This window comes from Canis aureus, chromosome 24 (assembly GCF_053574225.1).
Source record: "Canis aureus isolate CA01 chromosome 24, VMU_Caureus_v.1.0, whole genome shotgun sequence".
Lineage (NCBI taxonomy): Eukaryota > Metazoa > Chordata > Mammalia > Carnivora > Canidae > Canis > Canis aureus.
In genome coordinates, this window is record NC_135634.1 from 14,872,705 (window position 1) to 14,888,936 (window position 16,232).

The 16,232-nt window shown below is 38.0% G+C and overlaps 1 protein-coding gene across 15 annotated transcripts in view; it reads right to left on the reverse strand.

Annotated features, from left to right (window-relative positions):
• Window positions 1–16,232, reverse strand: part of LOC144295815 (phospholipid-transporting ATPase IB) — a 570,630-nt gene that overhangs the window by 416,081 nt on the left and 138,317 nt on the right. For all 15 annotated transcript variants that reach the window (XM_077868357.1, XM_077868362.1, XM_077868360.1 and 12 more), the window contains 8 exons: window positions 15,579–15,678; window positions 15,013–15,111; window positions 13,965–14,010; window positions 13,317–13,357; window positions 8,641–8,714; window positions 6,511–6,580; window positions 5,351–5,478; window positions 3,991–4,102 (listed from right to left, as the gene is read on the reverse strand). In XM_077868357.1, coding sequence (XP_077724483.1) covers window positions 3,991–4,102; window positions 5,351–5,478; window positions 6,511–6,580; window positions 8,641–8,714; window positions 13,317–13,357; window positions 13,965–14,010; window positions 15,013–15,111; window positions 15,579–15,678 — 670 coding nt within the window. The remainder of the gene's footprint in view (window positions 1–3,990; window positions 4,103–5,350; window positions 5,479–6,510; window positions 6,581–8,640; window positions 8,715–13,316; window positions 13,358–13,964; window positions 14,011–15,012; window positions 15,112–15,578; window positions 15,679–16,232) is intronic.

Consider the following 16,232-nt stretch of genomic DNA (forward strand, 5'->3'; position numbering starts at 1 on the left):
GGGGCAGAGACATGTAAGAACCCGTTTAATGGCAGTTTTGAAATGTTTCAACATTTAAACAGAACAACAGTATCTTTCTTTATATTCACTTTTCTCCCTTTCACTTCAGTTCTTTGAATTATTTGTCCTTTACAGACTTTTTTAAAAAGTCCTTTAAACTTCTAAATGGAAATCTACTAGTGAAGGCTGATCCATCAATCAAATCCCATCTACAGGCTGATGGGGACAACATACTACCTCTGCTCTCACCGAAGAAACCAACAGACCAGTTCCAAGAGTGCCTATCCCAAGCTTTTAAAACACATGATCTTATCATTTTTAACACACATTCACTGTAGGCACAGGCAGAAAAAAAATTATAATAAGCATCATTTCTATGACTCCATTAGTTCACTGGCTTCTGATCTTTTCCAGTGGTTGAGTTCTGGCCAGTTAACAAGGTTAGGACTCCTCCAATGTAAGAGCCCAAAACTTTATCACATGCACTTTGTAGAAAGTCAACCTCTGCCTACTTACTCCCATTCCCTGAACATTTCAACATGCAATGATGAGCAGGTAATGTTAAATTCAGACTAGCATTTTAAATTCTTCTATACAATTCTTAGAAAATATTGCTGCTTTTGAGTAATGGAGTTCTTAATAGAAATAAGCATCTTTCGAATAACATCTTTCATGAATATGTTAGTAATTATGTGAATCTATACACATGTTAAAACACATACAGTTATATAGCCAAAAAAAGTTTTGATTATTTTTATCACTATTAAAATTCATGGTTTGTTAATTTAACAAAATTTTAATAGTGATAAAAGTAATCAAAACTTGAATTAATTGGCTATATATAATTCCAGAATCATCCCTATTGTCATTTAGGTTTCCTAGAATGTTTTGCTATTACAAACAGCCATTAAACCAGTGCTTATAAGTGTATTTAATTAAAACTTTACTCATAGTTACAAAAAAAAAAAGAAAAGCCAAAAATGTCAGAGTCTGAAATGTTTATAACAGATCTGAATTCTATACACTTTTGCCCTCCTAAGAAAGTAGTCAGTAGAGTAACTAGTGAGAACGTGTACTCAAGAGTCAGACTGCCTAGGTTTGAATCCCAAATCACTCTTACTGGGTAGGTGTATAACTTCATTAACTTACTTAGACACCTGGTCTCATTGTCCTCATCTAAAAAGGAACACAATAATAGCATCTTCCTCACAGGGCCACTATGAAGAATAAATGAGTTAATATATGCAGATTACTTAGAACTAGGTATGTGGGCACTAAATATTTGCTATAATTAAGGTGATGATACCTTTTCCCCATTAAATTAACCAGTAGAAACAGTAATATTAAAAATATTTCCAAGTGTAACTACAGTGAACTTGAAATAAGGGAACTTTGAAGAGTAGAAGACAGGTAAGAGTTTACAGAACAAACAAAAAAAGTAGAAGAACCCTAAAGTAATGGTGCTTCCTCTCTGTGGTCGAGCAGAACAAGTACAGACAAAAAAATATTATTTCACAAACAGGATAGCTTCCAGCTCTACATGTTCTATTATATTCCTCTTGAAAGCTCATTATTTTTACTTCGTGTTTCAGTTCTAAAGGCACAGCAAGTTTAGCGCAGATGTTTCTGGGGCTTTCCGTCATTCTATATACTATTAATTCTATACATATAAGCCTTGCACAGGTTTATCACATGCAGGTGCAAAGAGAAGTGCCTATCTCACTCACGAGATATAAACTTCCATGAGGTAATCTTGTGCATGCCTTGCTCACTGAAAAGATGATGGGATCATTTTTAGGTGTGACTTAATTATCTCTTACACCTTAGCTAAAAAGCTGCACTTCCAGTGTCATCCTGAAAAAAACAACTGGTATACAAGGAACCTTGGAGAGTGGTTAAATTTGTAATATGCCCAATCTCAAAACAGGTCTTGTGGCCCACTTAAATGTAAGCCAAGTCTTTGTCGGACACTTCATCATAAAAACTGAAGTGACATGTGAGTGGACCTCCAACTATCAGACATAGCTGCTGGCACTGGCCTGGGAAGTCAGAGAATTCTTACTAGATGGAGAGCACTAAACCATTCAAGATAAAGCCTCCACATACAAGCTACTCAGAACCAACAAATTTTAAACTTTCCAATCAGTTCTGAACCAGTGAGGATCTAGCAGGAAGGACAGATGAGACACATTTCAGATATACTCAATCATCCTGATCCAACCAAGAGGGGCCTGAGCATTCACCAACAATTTGTTCTCCCAGATGCAATGGATCTCCACCCTGGCACACAGACTCCCTCTGCAGCAACACACCCTCCCATCCCAGGACCAAAAATTCTCCATGTCCTCATCCTCCTTCCGGAGCTTTTCATCCTGCTGAGGGCACTCTTTCCCTGAAGCCCCTTGAGCAGAAGATGCTCCAGTGAAGACTCACATGTCTTGGAATCTGAAGCTGGTAGTACTTCTGACACTTTATGCCTCTGATGCTGTGTTAAAACATTCACTCATGAAATTCATGCCATTTGGCTACACTGCCTTCTGACTCTTCCCTCAATAAAGCTACCAACCTCTCAGCCACAACCCTCACCCTCTGAAGAGGTGAGCAGTTAGCTTATGGTATCCATCTTGGCCTTGGCTCTGCCATTATCCATCTTCAAAATCTCAGCACTGAGCACAGATGCATTGTCTTCTCAGTCCTTTACTTCCCAGCATGAAATGGCCTCCTAGCATTAGCTCTACCATTAGCTTCTACTCCCATGGCTCACTCCCTGGTCTTTTCACCCCCAGAAACTCCAAGACAAGCACCTTACACACTGATCAACCTGTCGTGAGGCAACTCCAACAGTCTAAATGTCACAGGTCTCTGAAGCTTTCTCATGCCCACCATCTCCCACACTCCCCACCACCCACCACCCTGTCTATATTGCATTTCCCAGCTGGGGTAAACATAGGGTCTATCACCTCATCTAAAATAATGAACATTTAACTCTCTCCTCCTCCATCATCTTACCTCAAACAGTGTACCAACACAAGAACCTCCCTCTATAACACTCCATCTAAAATGGGCTTTGAGCATCTAGTCAACTAACAGCCCCAACCCTGGGTTGTTTGGCCCTTCTGTAAATATCTACAGTACTTTGTCATGACACATACTGCAGTAATCATTCTACATGATAATTCCTTAGTCTGCGTGGCTCCCAGAAGTTGAGAGCTGAGCATTTCACTACTGTATCCACAGTAGTGAAGCCTACTTCAAGACTTGGTTCAACACAGTCAAATACATGCTTTGGAAGTGATAAAAAAAAAAAAAAAAAGAGCAGACAAAAGAGCTCAAAAGCTGATTCTCATGAATAGCAACCATTAGCAAAATAAGATCCAAAAGATACCAAAGAAATATAAGAAATGACACATTGGGACACTGATTTATACAGAATTTCTAAAGTTGTCTGGCAAAATATATCATAATACAAATGAGGGCTGCTATAAATTCACAAATCATTTAAAAATCATTAACAGGGAGAAAGAGCAAAATCATTTTAACTTAATTTTTTTGTGTGTATGAATATGAAGAATAAACATTAGTTCAAAAATAACTGATTTTAAATTGCCGATGATTCAATTAAAAGAACAATGTACTATAAAATCCTAATTTGTGGAGTGAGGAAGAGAAGCAGAGAAATAAAGAAGTTAGAATGAATCCCCACGTAAGTCCAGAGGATAAGCTAGAACTGATTGTCCCCCTAAATCTGGAAAATTAAGACCATTGATATTTCAAGCAAGAGGTAACAAACATCTGATACAATAATGGAAATCCAGGAAAAACTATCCCAGCATCAGAAATAATAGGTACTTCCTTTCTAAATTTAGGTTCACAGACAAACTTGAACTCCCTAAATGCAGTATCTGTATTTGCACGCTCTACTCCATAAAAATGGAAAGAAAAAAATAAAGACTGAAATCAGCATTGTTTTTCAGCATAGAAATGTTTTACCTGCATGAGTTTGGTGTCGTGTCCAGTATAAACAACTATGCCAAAGACCCACTGAGTATTTCTAAGCTGTGTACCTCTTAATAAGATCTGGTCAGGCCCAAGGGGAACAGGGCTAAAAATAAGAAACAACATTTATATTTAATGATAGTTTGATAAATGAGCATGAGCTTTCCCCCTTAAACATAAACCCACAATTAACCAATTAATTCGATCATTTCTTTTAGTCAAATTTGAACTGTTTCACTGAGACACAGGAGCAATAAAGGTTACCACTGCCTTCATCTACCAAAAAAAAAAAAAAAAAAAAAAAGACCCACAAAAATATTTTATCCTATCAATTCATCACTACAAGAAAAAAATATATGTATATATTATTATCATATATTGTTTTCTTAGAAAATGTTAGAGGGATTTGTATTCTTTTATAACCCAGTTATAGAACTCCACACCCAAAAAAGAAATTGCTAAAATAACCAGGAGCTTATTCATTTAGAAAACTCAGTTTAGTTTTTAGACTATAAAGCTAGAATATCAAATTTGTCAAGGATGACTTAATGGTTAAATAAAGGGCTGAGTGATAATTTAGAAATTCAAAATGGCTCTGCATGCTAAATGAAAACCAAGAAACCAGTCACAACTGCCATAGTTATTTTGGGTTGATTCCCACAGTCAGGTCCTTCCCTTTGGGTCTGTTCAAAATATAAAGGTGGGAAGAATCGGTAAGGAGCATACAGATTAAAGACAGGCAGAAGGAAGAAACTGCACCCCAACATAATGACAAAAATGACTCTCCAACAATCAAACAAATGCCAAGAGGACGAAGACAACAGAATAGAGACCACAGGGCAGTGAATATTCCAAAGGAAGAGTAATTGCTGTTCCTTCCACTCAATAAAAACAAATGCTCTTAGAAGAATGCTAGTCAAAGGAAAAAAAAAAAGATATTTCTCTAATAAACAGATTAGCTCTTATAGACCTGACATGCTTCTCTTCTGCTTTTCTAGAAAGTTTTATGCAGCCCAAACCACCTCTCCTTCCTGGTAGGTAAATACACACAGAAAAACAGTCAGTGCCGATAATCTCATTACAGACCCAGGCTGTTTTTATTGACAAAAATCAGTTTTTTCCTTAAATTTAAGGGAAAGAAGGTTTATATTGATGGAAATTGTGCTTCAGGAAAAGCTCAGTCTCTCATATCTAAGCTAAACCAAGAAATTTCACGGTTTTAAAATATTATGAAATCAAAAAAACAAACTGATATTTTACCTAGGTTCCAGTAATTCCTGGTCCCATTTAAGAACTAACTAACTAACTAAATAAATAAATAAATAAATAAAACGAAGAAAAACTAAAGTGTTACCTTTTCCCATCAACATGCAGGTTTCCAGTGAAGTCATAGAGGTGGCGGTTGGGTCCCTCACATTCTATAGTTCCAGATAACTTCATCAATACTTCCCTTGTTTGCATGTCAGCAGTGTGACTTAAACCCTAAGACATTAAACCAAAAGAGGAAACTGAATACAATCTTCCAGGGTCAAAGACAACATTCAGCATCCCCATTGCTAATCCAAAGGAAATAATGTATCATCTAAAACAGGAGTAACTGGGAAAGGTAACAAATCAAGCTCCCAGAGCCTCAATATAGACTTCCAGGCAGCCTTTGCCACAGCACCTAATGCAAAAGTTTACAAAGAATTTAATGAAGTGCAAAGATTCTCCCACTATGTTGGGAACATCCATGTTCAAGGAACCACGTACTCAAGCACCTTGCACAGAGCACTCTATTAGCTCTACTTTAATACAAACGCAAAAACATTCATAAAAACAGAATAAAGCATTCTTTTAATATAGTATTTTATTCGTACCAGTATTATTTCTAATACTTAGCAATTCTTTAAACAAACAAACAAAATCTACCTAAATCAAGTATCTAAGGTAGAAAAGAAAGACAGGTGGACAGAACTATCAAATTCAACTTTATGTAACAGAAAATTTAAATGCCAAATGCTTAAAATTCATATTATAGTAAAGAACATTTTTCATTCTAGAATTAAAATATATAGTAAGAACAGCTTTAAGGCTGTACTTCTATATAGAAATTTTGTGTCTAATATATTACTCTCTAGAATTAAAGTCTCAGTTACAACAACAATGTAAAGTAAGGTGTCCAGAGCTTGTCTAGAGCATCTCTCCATATAGCTGATGCCTTTTTCACCACATGGCTCAACCTAGATGATGGGATCTCTTCCCCCCTGCACTAACAGACACAGATCTAAGACATAAATTAAGGCAAGATACCCTTTGTAATCCATACATGAGTGAAGCTCACTTTTTCTAACTCTGCTGTCCCTCTCAAGGGGTTCCCTTCATACTAAAGGCACATGTTTCCCATGGGTTCTATTACGGTGAAGGCATAACTCTAACAGACCATTTTTCTCTAGAAAAAGACTAACTAGTACAGCAGACCAAATTCACAGTTTGGACCTCCATAACAACGCAAGTCATAAAAGATTACTTTACCTGACGTATTTTAAGGTTCGTCTCTCCATCTAGATTAGCTGTTTCAACATAACACATTGCCTGAGGTTCACTATGGAGAGAGAAATTTAAAAAGTCCAAGTTTAGTCATGTCTCCTCCACAAATTCATAGCTCACAAAGTCTCTACCATGGAAATTGTGTCTGCTGACTGGCCTTCAACAACCTTTGTAGTAAGTGACCAGAAAGACACTCGTCTCTGAGGCTCAACACCAACACAAAGTTATTTGCCCCATGATCCACCTTTATGGCCCCCATATAATGGCTACTTGAACTTAGGTAGCAGAAATAACTGAAAAAGAATGAGAAGAGGACTGGTGGGTTAAGGGAAACACAGTATGTGCCAACTCAGACCCCACTACTGTGTTTGAGTGACCCTTAGAGTCTGAGACTTGGCCTGCTCCTGACCAAAATAGCTACCCTAGACACAGCTGGTACAAACACATCCTTTGAAAAACATTACAGCCCGAGTTCAGGAATGAAGACACAGGCTTGACAGGCTTTGTCTTCCTGGCACCTTCTACTATGTCAACAGGTAACTTTGTAATCAAAACGCCTAATTTTAAGGACAGAACACTTGAAGAATAACAATAAACATGGCAGGGGTGCCTGGGTGGCTCAGTTGGTTAAGTGTCTGCCTTAGGCTCAGGTCATGATCTCAGGGTCCTGGAATAGAGCCTTGTTGTCAGGCTCTCTGCTCATCGAGGAGTCTGCTTCTCTCTCTCCCTCTGCCACTTCCTCTGCTCATGCTTTCTTTCTCTCTCAAATAAATAAACAAAATCATTTTTTTTAAAGAAAAGCAATAATAATGGCAGATACTGTGTATTGCTACCTCCAATCATCGAGGTTAGATGCAGAGTTAGTGGTTAAGAGAATGGAGTCTGCAACCCACTGGCTAAGTTAAAAATCCCCTACTGCTACCTTTATAGGCTGTATGGACTTGGAAGTTGTTTAATCTCTATTTTCTTGTGCATAAAGTAGGGATGGCAAGGGTTTGGAGGAAGATTAGATGGGATGATGTACTCAGCAGAGTGCTTAGCACAATGTACAGACTCAAACACTAATAAGCATCCTGAAAACACCCTATCCACTCAAACAAACTCATATTAGAACTAGGTTTTCTGAGGGTTACAGTGAAAACTCATACACCAAACTGTCAAGTGATCCACATTTCACTATTTCTGTTGTTACCAATCAATAGGGATAAATATGAGTCCTGCTGTATGTATATGGTGCTTTTCCTTCTTTATAGGCCTGGGATCCTATTTTTAAACCTTTTATCTCGAGCAGAAAATTCATGCTAAGGCATAAAAAAAATGTAAAATCAAATCCAATGAAAGAAACACTGTCTGCATTCAAAGAAAATGCCAACAGTATGAGTATCTAGGATTCCCAGCAGCATATAAACACAGAAGTTTTAGTCTTAGCATAAAATTTAATTTTGAACTCATAAAAAGAAGTTTATTCATGTCCTAATTGTAGCATACCCTCTTTGATATATACTTTTATATATCAAGCCAAGGAAAAGTCAAGGACTGCATGGTCCATTATTCATGTCACTTAGTGATTGGTGATACCTTTCCAGCACAAAATTACCTGGAGAACATAGCAATAGCCCTTGGGCATAAAGGGGGACACAGAGTGGACGAATGAAGGGAGAACACCAACTGCAGGTCATGTCTAGCCTGCAAACATGGCCCGGATCTCCGAGCAGTTAGTAAAGGAGTCCCTGGCTCCATGGGAAGTCTCCTAGCTGGACTCACCAGGAGACTGGTTCTCAAGCCTCAGAAAAGCTGCATGCAATCTCGTGTTACTGATGGACTCACGCCACTGCTCTGGAGCATCACATGAATGAAGAATAGCCTAGAAGCCCTATGAGACTAAAATAAATCAATAAATCTAAGTGTTCTACCAAAGCACAAGGGGATGAATGGGAGAAAGAAAGGTGGGAACAAAAAGGCAAATGACAAGTAACAGAAGAACCCTCCAGAGAGAGAAAACTGTTGCCTGGGGGTTGGAAAGAAAAGAGGTGCTTGTGATTCCTGTAGTCACCATCTAATGCTTAATTGTTCTTCACATTTATTTCAAACACTGTGGCCGCTCGCACACCTGACCTGGAGGAGAGCAGGGCCATGTCTGCTGGGAGGTACTGTCCATTGATGACCTTCACAATGTCTCCCACGGCCACCTAGAAAACCAGGGACAAGGACAGAGGAGCATGAAAAACAAGAATGCACAGTGATTAAGGGGGCTAAATATTTGAAGAAAAAATTTCTATATAATTATGTCATGAAGCTTAAGACAGAAGCCCAAAATATTTTCCTTGACAAGAACAGAAGGAAAATATTTCAGTACAAATGGTAACACTGCCTTTCCACTATGACACTGAATGAAAAAGAAAAAAAAAAAAAAACAAAAACAGAAAAGGAGAGCAAGAAAAGAGGAGAATCAGAACAACTATTAAGGTTTCATTTTGTTACGGTTATTCCATCCACTTGCAAATTCCACTCTGGAACTCTGGAACAATCCTACAGCTGTCCACAGTAGGGGAGAGTGGTTAAGTGCACAGCTCCAGAGCCAGCTTGAATACTGGGCTCAAGTACCCCGGCTGGACTCTTTGCTAGTCCTGTGTAACCCAGAGCAAGTTATGTAAACTCTGTGTGCATCAGTTTTCTCATCTATATATAAAAAAAGGTTGACATCACATATTTCATGCAGTGATTGCAAGGATCAACTGAGTTAACACATATATTTTCTCCATTTTACAAATGGGGAGACTGAGACTCAAAGAGAAAGAATTTGATCAAGGTCACACAGCCAATGAGTGTTAGGCCCAAGATTCAAAACCAAGCAACTAGCCAGTGGTCGATTATACGGCAATACTAAATTCATCCAACAACAGTGCATTTAAGAGGTCCCCTGGAAATATGCCTCTTAAAACAGAGAAGATTTGTACAGCATCAAGAACTTGCCTAAAAAAAGAGTCACAGCCAAAATCAGAGACCACCTAGGGAAACAGCATAGGTGCTTAAAAAAAAAAAAAAAAAAAAAAAAAAAAAAAAAAGCCTTAACCTGCTGAACATGAACACTGTGCCCAAGGGTTTGTAAATGCCTTAAATGACATCACAGAAGCACCCAGTTAGGTAGAATATGAGCTTTCAAGTCAGGCAGGCTTAGGTTCAAATCCAAGCTTCATGGACACACTAGCCTTGGGATCTTGGCAAGCCCTTCACCTCCCTGAGCTCCAGCATCCTCACTTATAAAATGGAGAAATATCAATACTTACCTGTAGGCCTGGTGCAGTGATAAAGGAAGCATATGCAAGCACCGGGAATGAAACAGGCATGTGCTAACTGCTAGTCTCTACCAGCAGGAGTGTAACCAAATGGACACTAGGAGTGTGAAAGAGAGGCCATGATTCTCAGCACAAGAATAAAGGCTGTTCTCACCACACATGAGTAAGTTCAAAACTCAAAATGGGCATCTAGGCCTTGCTTCTTATTCTAACACAAGTTACTATTCTCTCAGAAATCAAGAATTTCAAACAGAATACTTACGAAATACTTATGAAAGTAATATCTATGAAAGACTACTGGATCTTGTAAGGTAGGAGAATGGGCCTGGCAGGTGCCTATATTTAACTTTTTATTAGGAAAAAGGAAGGTTTACTAAAAATATCTCCTGCTAGTGCTCTGAATCGTTTATCAAAGCATGTATGTAGGGAAGTCAGGAATTAGGCTCGATATTAGAAGGGGGGGGGTGTTAAATTCCAGATCCACTGTACATTTGAACTTAGTATCAACTTAAAGGCAAAAAGAAGGTACATAAGTATATTCCATATTCTACAATAAAGAGAATATCAGGGAATAGAAGCTACAGAGCTATCTTAACAACCACCAGTACAAAAGCAAGGAATGCTTAGGAAAATTGAAAATGTTTTTAAATGTAGAAATATTTTATGTGAATAGTTTAATTACATAGAAAAAAATCAGAAGAAGCAGTTAATTAAAAACTAGAAAGGAAAATTGGTCATGTTTTCCAAAGAAAAAGGGCAGTGGATTTTTTGCTAATTCAGTGGGAGGACAACGGAAATTATGGCTTTCTCCCATCTTAGTTACTTGAATAAAGAAATATTCATATCCCAGTAACAAAGTACTAAGAAGTTTCATGTGCATAAAAAACTACTTAGCTGGAAACATTTTTGAAAATGATTTTCTATTTGGCATTCTTGGGCATGGTTGTCCCTTGAGTGTGTGAACTTTCTTGAGTGAGAATTCTTAAAGGTGAGAAGGAGCCCCTTGTAGATCCCTGAATCCACTCTAGCCTCAGAGGATTTCTCAAGCTTCTTCATTTTGAAAAATAAGCTCAAAGGTCTTCTCAAAGTCAAGCAAAGCTATCGAGCTGCACCAAAGAACTGCCTCCCAGCATTCACTAACTATCCGGCTATAGCCCAGGGGATTGCCAACTCAAGCTTTAGCATTTCAGATTAGAGCTGTATCACTTTAGGAAGCTTAAAGATAGCCAGGTCCACCTTGCCTGACATCTCTGGTGTTTGATATCTCTCATCGCCTGTCTTCTCCCATATTCTCATCCTTGTTTCAAGCCACACTGCAGATGTGCCTGGCTTTCCTTCCCAAACACTTCAGACTTTCACCCACTTCCCTCTGTTTTGAATAGCATTTCCCTTAAGATAGTTACCCCTCATTCATCCTTCAAAAGAACACCAGAACATCACACAAGGGAAGCCTTTGCTCATCTGAACTGATGGATCTAGGCTGGTCATCTTTCCCATATGTTCCAGAAGCACCTGAAGCATGCCCCTACACAGAGCTCAGCACCTGCACTGCATTCTCTCCAGCCGCCTGCCACTCCCACTGCATCAGTGGTTTAGGGGTGTAATCCCTGGACCAGCAACATCAGCTTCACCTGGGAACTTGTTACAAATGCAAATTTTAGGGCCCAATGGAACTCCCAAAATCAGCCCACACAGCATTCATTGTTAGACCGGCTAGTCAAGCAGATGGGATGCCCAGCGAAGGCTGAGAACCACGGTAGGCAGCTTCTGAAGGGCAGGGGCCATGCTTTATTTAGTTATGCTTTACTGCATCTCCAGTACTTAACACCATCTCTAGGACATACTAACAGTTCTATTTAAATGAACAAAAGCATTTTAGTTGAAATAAAAATATACATGACAAAGCATATAACAGGTATTGAGTTTGGGATTTTTTTAACTTCAAATGTGTGTGGGAAGTGGTAATGAGCCTTAGGAGTCTGTGAGGCCATCGACTCCTCAACCCAGAATTCAGAGATTATCACTCCATTTTCTACTCTTTCAAAGAGTGCAAACATCCCAAATCTAAATCATTCTTTACTCTTACTCATTCTGAGGCATGAGGGTGGCAGGAAGAACTTAGAGAAACAGAAGCCATTCCTAAATGCAGTGGGAATCCTTGAACCCTCATAGCACTGGGAGCATTTCTAACTTCTGTGAGGTCAAGAATTTCCAACCACCTGACCAGGAACCGGAGACTTCCAAATAAGAGGAAGGTCAATAAGTATTTGCCTTATAGGACTTCAAGACTGCTATCAAGGTTAAGGTGTTATCATGAAACACTATAAAGAGACTTCATAATTCTCTTAAACAAAACAAAAACTAAACCAAGGGCTGTAGTTAATGTATCACAGGCATTTTGCAGAGTAAAAGATCATAGAAGCATTTTTAATTGCTGCTTATTAAATGGTTAGCAAGAGAAACTATTGTTAAGTGAGGCTTCAAAAAGTAATTTGTTTTCAAAATTACGTTAATCAGCTTCAAATACTGAAGTCATTAGAGTCACTCTCCAAAAAAACCTTGTGACCATTAAGAAAGTCCAGGTAAAACAGAGGCTCACTTAAAAAGCTAACTTTATCAGATACAAGACACCCAGATGTCACAAGCATATTTCTTCCACCTTTTCTACTCATCACTATAAACAACCAAAAAAAACCTCAAAATAAAACAAAAAAACCCTCATCCATCCCCAAGCCCTCCAAAACCTCATGTTTCCAGGGACGTGGAGGCAAACCCTTCTCACTACTGTAAAGAGCAGTGACAGCTGGTCATGACAACCAATTTCAGGTTCCACACAGGATGGTTTCCAAGCCTATTTCACCCCTGCTTACATTTCACAGTAATCCTAAACCCAAAACTCTTCCCACCAAAAACATTAGAAGTGAGGTTCTGGGCAGCCTGGGTGGCTCAGTGGTATCAGCGCCGCCTTCAGCCCAGGGCCTGATCCTGGAGACCCAGGATCAAGTCCCTCATCGGGCTTCCTGCATGGAGCCTGGTTCTCCCTCTGCCTGTGTCTCTGCCCCTCTTTCTCTCTGTGTGTGTCTCTCATGAATAAATGAATAAAATCTTTAAATTAAAAAAAAAAGTGAGGTTCTCCAAAGTTAGAAAATCTTTTAAAAACTTGATTTAGATTAGTCTAAGAGAAGACCAGGGAAAAGATTTCTTGGACTGGAATTGGAAACTAGAGAATGCTTTGATATTTCAGAAATATCCATCAAGGAGCAACAAATTTCACAACTGAAAACGGAAACAGTAAGCACTTTCCAGAAGAAGCAGGGAAACTAAGTCAACATGTAGTGGTTCTACCTAAATCTCGTGGGAAACTCCACAATGTAAAATTTACATTAGGGATGACCAATGTCTTAACTCGAGCTTTATCTATTGCAGTCAATACTAGCAATTAATTACAAGTCCCCAAACCTGTACTTTCTGCAGATCTTTAAAATTAATTTTTACCTCTTTCCACATAATGGTATGCCACATACCATTTCTTAACACTGAAAAAGAAAAAACAATGTACCAGTTAATATTGGTAACAATCAAAATAAATCAGCTTTCCAAAATCTAAAAGGCTCCTTTCAAAATTCCACTTATTAATTCCAACATACCATATCTTGAGACATAAAGGCACATCACAGCAGTCCCCAAAATGGAGCCCCAAGCCATGTACCATATATACATTAATGCATACACATAAATATAGGTATATGCATATAAGTTAAATCTAGCTATATTTATCCCAGAAGAAAAATATCACCCTATTGTTACAAGATTAAATACGTACACACAACACAGACCTAAAAATCAATACAATAAAAAATAGAGGTAAGGAGCAATTATAGACCAAGGATGTGAATGCATGGACTTTTTATAGACCTAAAATAGGCCTGAAAATTCCACCTTTTCCAAACTTCTAAAAGACACAAATTCTATTCAAAGCTTCACAGCCAGGACTCACATTTTGTTGGACTGGTTTGTAATTTTTGCTATTTCTTTAAAATATTTTATAGATCATTTCCCTCAACTTACCTCAATATCATTAGCTACTTATTTAAAATGCCTTAAGTTTTCTAGCAGAAAAAGTGATTCAGCCTGGTGTCTTACCTATCGTTTTCTTTTTGTTCACTGCATTGTCTGCCTTATGCCGCTTCTGTTATGAAAAAAAAAAGAAAGAAAGTTCTTAGATTCAAAAGTTCCAAATGAATAATTGAAATAGCAACAACAGATCAGGAAAGAAACAGGACTCAAGGAAACGGACTAGCAGCAATGGTAAGGCTGCAAGACTCAGCTTAGAGGTCTGTGACCCAACAGCCTCACTAATCCACAAACAAATGTAGCAAACATGGATGCAGTCTATGCTAGTGTCAACCATGACATTTTGGCTCCAACAAGGAACAAGCACTCTGAAGTATGAAACTTTTCACTCCTTATTTGTTTAAGATGAGACTAAAAGAATTATTCAGGATAATAAACCCAGCAACAACTGAATTCATTTTATTGGTAAAGAATTTTGGACATAAAGTACCTTTGAATTGCATTCCATTTATTCACCTATTCCCAGAAAAATGTAAGTGTGTGAGTGTATGTGTGTGCGTGAGAAAGAGAGACACAGGGGTGGGGGAGGGAGAAAGAGAGAGAAAGAGGGAGAGAGAAAGGGTGGAAGGAGGGAGGGGTAGGGAGGAAAAGAAAGACCCTGCAGACAAGACCACAGATAGGAAAAAGGGAAGAAAGCACGAATATGGTTGTAGCCAATGAGCCTGGAAATACACCAAGATAAGTCTGAGGGGAGACAGGACTCATAAAATGACCTCAGGCACAGCCAGCCCAATGCTGTGATACTAGGCAGCAATACCATCCTTTTGCTACCCAAATTAGCAAGCTGTAAAGAAGGATATAAGGAACATCAGTAATAAAAACCAAAGAGGGTTCACAGAGCTAACATTTGAAAACACAGTCTGAACTACTGAAATACTATCTAAGTATTTAAGACACTGTGTGTACATGTCCCTTCCCCTAAAATGCCATCAAGAGCCTTGAGAAGTCAGTTAAGCTATTGACCAATTTCTTAACTTCAATGAAAAAACCAAAGCAACAAATAAGTTACAAGTTATGTTCAATACAATGTTTTTATTATATGAAAGCAAAAACTTACAAAATCTTCTACAATCTCTTTGATGCCTGCAATTGTTAAAATAATGATCAATGGCACCAGGGTGGTATATCTTCCTGTTGGAGATACATCTGGAATTTGCTGTAAGACAAGAGACCAAAAGAGGGAAGTTGACAAATTAAAATTTTTCAATCAAAATCCTCCCTACAAAAAAATATATGACACCACTCACTTTTTGGAAATTCTGTTACATTTCTGTTATACCAAAGTAATTATCTTCTTTTTAAAAACTAGCTACACATTTTACATATCTTAAAAATTTTATCTAACATTGTATATCTGTTTAGAACTGAAAAGGGGTTAAAATTATGACCGTATGGTAATTTTTCAATGCCTCTTTTAGTAACTGCAATTATCCTTATGGCAAGATCTAAAGAAGTCAGCCTTTATGCAGAGATACTGTCTGTGCACGAAAACGATGTTTGGATAAGGGGACAAATTACATTTAAGTATTATGACGCTTTTTCAGTTAAGCGACCTTTTAGCAAAATCTCATTTTGCATGTAATTAACCTTATGAATTTTAAATAACTTCTTTAAAAACATTACCTGTAATAAGGCAATGAAGAGGAAGAAGGCATTAGCAGCTCTTCTAATCTGCTCATACAAGAATCGAGGTAGAAACGTCAACACACTGTACTTGGCCGTACTAGAAGTATAAAGGAAAATACTACTATCAGCTACAGATGTAAATTCTTAAAAGAAAATGAAAAGTTTCAAGAGTTTTACAAGTGGTTTTAAGAATAAAATATTTCAGAATCATGACAAGAAAATTGCTATGCTGGCCCTGTCCCTCAAAGATTTAGTAAAAGGACACACCTGACAAGAAAATCTTCTAAGTTTTCAAACTTAGATATATTTACTATTCACACAGTATAAGCAGAGAGATTTACTCGCCTTCCAGGAGCTACAGTACGCATATCAAGAATATTTGTTAGGGTGCCTGGGTGGCTCAGTCGGTTGAGCGTCTGACTCTTGTTTTGGCTCAGATCATGATCTTATGGGTTGTGAGATCAAGCCCCATGTGGGGCTTTGTGATCAGCAGGAGCCTAATTGACATTTTTTTCTCTCTCCTTCTCCCTCTGCCCTTCCCCCTGCACCTGCTCTCTTTATCTCGCTAAAATAAATAAATAAATCTTTTTAAAAAAAGAATATTTGTTAAAGGAAGATATGCTTCAAGAATCCCAAAACAGAAAGAGGTAC